The 6,250-nt window shown below is 37.0% G+C and overlaps 1 protein-coding gene across 4 annotated transcripts in view; it reads right to left on the bottom strand.

Annotated features, from left to right (window-relative positions):
- Positions 1-6,250, bottom strand: part of LOC106884320 (potassium channel subfamily K member 4) — a 197,680-nt gene that overhangs the window by 14,451 nt on the left and 176,979 nt on the right. For all 4 annotated transcript variants that reach the window (XM_014935644.2, XM_052971312.1, XM_052971308.1 and 1 more), the window contains one exon: positions 2,374-2,681. In XM_014935644.2, the coding sequence (XP_014791130.1) occupies positions 2,374-2,603 (230 nt within the window). In that variant the 5' untranslated portion in view covers positions 2,604-2,681. The remainder of the gene's footprint in view (positions 1-2,373; positions 2,682-6,250) is intronic.

The raw sequence follows: 6,250 nt of genomic DNA on the forward strand, positions 1-6,250 counted from the left end.
ATATATATATATATGTGTGTGTGTGTGTGTGTGTGTGTGTGTGTGTGTGTGTGTGTGTGTGTGTGTGTGGCTTGGAAAAGAAACCACTAAGAACCAGACTTATAAGTACTGCGGCTGATTTGTTTGACCAAACCCTTCAAGGCATTGTCCACAGTCCAATAACTGATGGAAGTAAAAGATAAAAGAAATTTTGTCTGATACCCTAACGGTTCTGCGAATCCAATGCACCTACAATTTATTAGTAATTCTAATTAAGACACAATGCTAGCAACTAGGAATTTTGAGGGAAGTGTACAAGTCGACTCCATCCGATTCGATCGACCCCAGTATTTGATTGGTACTTTATTTTATTAGTGCAGAGGGATAGAAGGCAAAGTTGACCTGTGTGATTTGAACTCAGGCAGTAAATAACCGGAAGAAACATCACAAAACATTTTGTCCGACACTCTATCAATCCTTCCAATCCATAGCCCCAATAGTTTATTTATAACAAGAAGAACCAGGACCCTGCCCGGCTTTCGCCTGCAGCATGATGTTACTCCTAGTCTTCTATAGAATTGATCATGTCCAGAAGTTATTTGTTCTGTGTTGTTGAACTTTTTATATGCCTAATTTATTTTATTGTATCTCAGAGTTGTCTTTACGCCAATGATAATTACTCGCACTAATTTCATTTTATTTCTATTTTTATTATTAATCAATTCGTTACTAGTCGATTGTTTGATTAATCATTTGGCCAATCAATCAGCAAGGTTTGTCGAAGGCGTTTCGTTGCCATTCACAATCTCATCAATGGCATGCCCTCTCTACTCCATGTCTGCTTCAGATTTGTCTGATTCTTCGGTCAAATTATTCTTATACATACAAGTGTTTATTTGATGACTTACTTCATTATTCAAACTCAGGATCAATAAACTAAAGTACCAGTCTGGTACTTGATGGTATCGACTATGTACTCCCTTTAATACTACTGTCCTTGTGCCTATAAGAAATAGTTATGATAAAAGCAGCAGGTTGACAGAGTTGCTAGAGCGTCACACAACATACGACAAGGTATTTCTTCTAACTCTATTCTTTTTGGATTCAAATCACCGAAGTCAGCCTTGTTTTTTTATCTCTCTGAATTCATCAAAATAAAGCATCAGTCAAGTACTGGAGCTTATGCAATCGACTACCTCACCCCTGTGGAGGCGCGTGGCTTAGTGGTATGGTATTGGACTCATGGTCGTAAGATTGTGGTTTCTATTCCTGGACTGCGCGACGCGTTGCGTTCTTGAGTAAAACACTTCATTTCATGTTGTTCCAGTCCACTCAACTGGCAAAAATGAGTTATTCTGCGACAGATCGACGTCCCGTCCAGGTGCGAAATGTCTACGACATGGAGACCAGGAAACAGGCCCTTGTGAGTCGGCATAATTCGGGAAGGCAACTTTACCTTTATTATCCCCCACCACCCCACTGGCATCAGAATAACTGGTCTTGTACCTAAATTGCAAGCAATTATTATTGGAAGCAGTCTCATTCTGTTATGCTGAAGTACATTTTCAGAGTCAGTGATTTGATAACCCCGCACAATGGTTCTCTATCTTTTTAACTTATTTTGAATTAGCGATGAACTGGAGATGAAGCAAAATTTATTGAAACTTGTAAGGAATGATAAAAATTGCTGTGGCTTTTTGCATACATAGCCTACAAGAAAAACTATTTTCCAGAAGAAATTAAGAAAACTAGTAGAAAACTATCGCTTGTCTTATTTAATTTTACTTGTGCACAATTAAATAAGAAATAACGTTTTTCAAGACCTTCTCGGTTTAATCCGGATTTTTGGAAAGTCTATATCAATGCGTGAGGGTTACATTTAAAAGTCTATGGCACCTCGTTAGAGAATCACTGACCAAATACCATTCCTTTGGAAAGCTGAGCAACAAGTTTCTAGTAAATATTATTAGTTTTGATTTTAAAGAATAAATCAGGGAGGGAGGAAGAGAGAAGGAGAGGGAGATAGACAGAGAGAGAGAGGGAGAGGAGAGAGGGAGTGGGAAGCAGGGAGAAAATGAGAAACAGGTTATAAAATAAGAAAAAGAGAAAAAGTTAGAAGGCAAGCAAGAAAACATTGAGAAAGAAACTGCGTGAAAGGCAAAGAAAGAAAGAAAGAAAGAAAGAAGGAAAGAAGGAAGGAATGAAAGGAAGAAAGAAAGAAAGAAAGAAAGATGGAGTGCATGAGAAGAAAGAAAGATGGAGTGCATGAGAAGAAAGAAAGATGGAGTGCATGAGAAGAAAGATGGAGAGAGAGAGAGAGAAGAGGGAAAAAGTAAAAACGGGAGAATGAGAGATGCGACTCCAGCAAGAAAAAAAAGAAAATCAAATTATTACCTTCTAATTTTACCGACATTTGATCTTTGAGTAATCTCGAAAGGTTTTTCGATTTTCATAAATACATAACCTCCCAGAATAGAATAACCTGCCACTAGACAAGTCAGTCCAATATGAGAGAAAAGGAAAGCAACAAATTTACGTCCGCAGCTACAGCATTTTTGTCCTAAACTTCTTTTAGGTGTCTTCTGTGCTTGTTTAGACGATACGTTCTTACAACAGCAGCCCATGATGTGTTCGTCACATGGAAAAAGACTATAGTTGCATCAAGTGGAATAAGACTGCTGGAATTTGTTAGGGTTTTCACTCTGAAAAATATAGAAAGTTACCATTTTTCACCATGCTTTGACATTATAATGTTAAGAGATCAAATATACTAAGAAAGCACTCCGAACATCTTAAATTTTTTTTTTTTACCTGTAAACAGGGAAAGTGGGATTTAGAAATACAAGATCGATAATGCGGGGAGATAATTGAATCAAAGCAGAAAAGAAGAAAAAAACATGCACTGCATCTGTTTTACATTAATGGTAATTTATTCAAATCGTCCGGTTTAGTGTATTTTCGAATACTGTATTCGACAATAAATAAGAAAAGAAAAATACATTTTATCTCATGAACTTCACAGCACAAACGGAATATAAAATGGAAAAATGATTTTTATTCACTCCCTAATGTGGTATAATCTTATACATTTCAAGAAAACAGCAATTGTTAATGCTTAATTGCTTGCTTTTACCCAGACGAATAAAACTTGAAAGATTTATGAAGAAAACTTTATGCGGTCGTTTGACATATCAGAAGTAGAAGCGAAATTTTCTTCTAATCACGCATTAATGCTTAAAAGAGAAGAAGAAAAAAACGCTATACTGAATAATGTAGTTGTATATGTAAAAATGTCTAAAGAAATAGATACTATTGTCACGGATAGACTGTATTGAATACGGCTGACAAGGTGATAAACAACAAAAATGACAGCAAGAACAATGCGAATAAGAAAAAGAACAATGACAATAACAACAACAATAGCATTAACAACCTGTGTGGTTTCAACCCTCTTTTTAATGGTGTGTGTTCAATATCATTTCAAAGAATTTTCAATTTTTCAGGAAGAAATTTGTGAAAATGGGGTTAAATTTTCGGAGTATCAATGTTTATAGTCTTATCAACTCGCATTCGCTACTACTACTACTACTACTACTACTACTAAAAATAATCTTTCTAATAAAGGCACAAGGCCAACAAATTCAGGAGAGGGAGTAAGTCGATTACATTGGCCCCAGTCTTCAACTGGTATTTATTTTATCGAACTCGAAAGGATGAAAGGCAAAGTCGACCTTGGCGGAATTCGAACTCAGAACGTTGCGCCGGGAGAAATACCGCTAAGCATTTCATCCAGCGTGCTAACGATTCTGCCAACTTAGCAACTATTATAATAATAATAATAATAATAATAATAATAATAATAATAATAATAATAATAATAATAATAATAATAATAATGATGATGATGATGATGATGATGATGATGATGATGATGATGATGATAATAATGGTTCAGAAAAAATATACATACAACAAGAGAATCGACAAAACTGAGACATGGAGGGAGTGCATGAACAATGTATAGAAGACATTAGTATACCTCCAAACAGAAAGACACTAGAAGAAATTAGCTCAGAACTAGCTACTCTCAGCGACAGAATTCTGGAAGTAATGTTACTTGCGGAAAGGAGAAGATTACCTTCATGAAAGAGACCGAAATTTGGGAAAGCGAATGAAGTTACCATGGAAATTCCAATTAAGGATATCACTGAATTAAATTCCTTGATGTATACCGCTGCTTATGTCATGACAGAAAAGATGGGCCTGTTTAGAGAAAAGAAAGTGGTAATATGAGGCTCAATGCAAGAGGTCAGAATAACATGAATAAGAATAGCACCTGATGGAGAAGGGCACGTTAAACAAAAGACTAAAACTAGTGCAGTTAACATTTAAAAAATATACGAGGAAAGATGTCTACAGTTTAAACAAAATCATCTGTTCAGAACAAATCAGAAGCTGTTCTACGATATTCAAGATGGAGGAAGTAAGGAAGATGCAGAGTTACCTAATCCCAAAGACGCAACTTTGTTTTGGAGAAGGATCTAGTCAGAGAATATCATGCACATCAACAAGCCATCCTGGCTCCATAAAGTAGAATAAAAATTCAGACATGGAAATACAGGCGGTCAGTGTCATCATGTTGGAAGACATTCAAGCCAGAGTTGGTAAGATGAGAAATTGGAAGGCAGCTGGCCCGGACCTAGTTCAGGGTTTTGGGTTCAAGGTTTTGACGAACTTACATCCTAAACTACAAAAAAATCTCCTGCAAGGCTGTATACACCAAGGAATTGTACCATAATGGATGGTCAAAATTTATTGAAAAGGATCCATCATAGGGTAGCGAGGCCAGTAAGTATCGTCCGATTGCTTGTTTACCAACGATGTGGAAACTTCTATCGGGGATAATAGGAAAGAAATTATACGATCACCTCGAAAGAAATGAACTGTTAACGGTTGAAAAGAAAGGCTACAGAAAGGGATGATGAGGGAGTAGGGATCGGTTACTGGTTGATTAGACAAATCTTAGAAACTGCTGAAGAAGGTTTACAAACCTATCAATGACTTTGATTGACTAAAAGTAGGCATATGATATGGTTTTCCATTCGTAGATTCTTAAATGCCTAGAGATGGTCGGGGCAGCGAAAAATTTGATTCATTTGTTCAAAAATAGTATGAAAAACTGGAAGACAGTTTTGACTGCAGGTGGAAGAGAGGTTGGACAAGTTGACATCAAGAGAGGAATCTTTCAAGGAGACTCGGTACTGTTTATTGTTTGTATGTTGCTCTCTATGATTCTGAGAAAGATGGGAACTGGCTACAAACTGCAGAGAAACACGTGACCAATCAACCAGCTGATGTTTATGGATAATTTAAAGCTTTACCGAGCTAGCAGTGGTCAGTTAGATTCCCTTATTCAGTCTACGAATTTTCTCTCAAGACATCCCGATAGTATTTGGTACACAGAAATGCGCTGTTATTGAACTAAGGAAAGGGAAAACGTAAAGAGCAGTAGATTACAACTTCCAAGTGGTGAGCAGGTAAGAGAAGTGAATGGAGAGACTTACAAGTATCTTGATGTTTTATAACTAGGCCAAATGCTGAACACCAAGATGGATGAAAAAATTTCTTCTGAAGATACCGGAAGAGTTAAAAAGTTAAGTAGATCTAACTAAATGGAGGGAACTTAGTTAGAGGCATCGACGCGTGGGCTGTAGGTGTAATACGTTACTATGCAGGTGTTGTGGAATGGACAAAGGAAGAATTTGTCAACATGGATAGAAAAAACTAGGAAAGTAATGACTAGTAACATAGAAAGGTTATATTTACCTAGGAAGGAAGGAGGAGAACTAGTTGGAATAGAAGATAATCTTGTGAAGAAGATCAAGTTCTTGCACGCCTGTTTGAGGAATGGTAATGAAAGAATGGTGCAGGCTGCACTGAGTGAGAAGGTGATCAGTGGCAATGGTGAGTACAGGAGTACAGTATGAAGACTAATAGAGAAAAGATCAACTGGAAAGAAAAAGTTCTACACGGAGAGTTTTTACAACCGCGGATGAAGCTGATGAAGACTCCTAGAGATTGTTTAGACAGGGTTTTTTAAAGACGGAAACGGAAGGGCAGGTAAGAAGTTTGCCACATGGTTCCGGATTCAGTCCCACTGCGTGACACCTTGGGTAAGTGTCTTCTACTATAGCTTCGGGCCAACCAAAGTCTTGTGAGTGGATTTGGTAGACGGAAACTGAAAGAAACTCATCATATATATATATATATA

This window comes from Octopus bimaculoides, chromosome 1 (genome assembly GCF_001194135.2).
Source record: "Octopus bimaculoides isolate UCB-OBI-ISO-001 chromosome 1, ASM119413v2, whole genome shotgun sequence".
NCBI classification, from domain to species: Eukaryota; Metazoa; Mollusca; class Cephalopoda; order Octopoda; family Octopodidae; genus Octopus; species Octopus bimaculoides.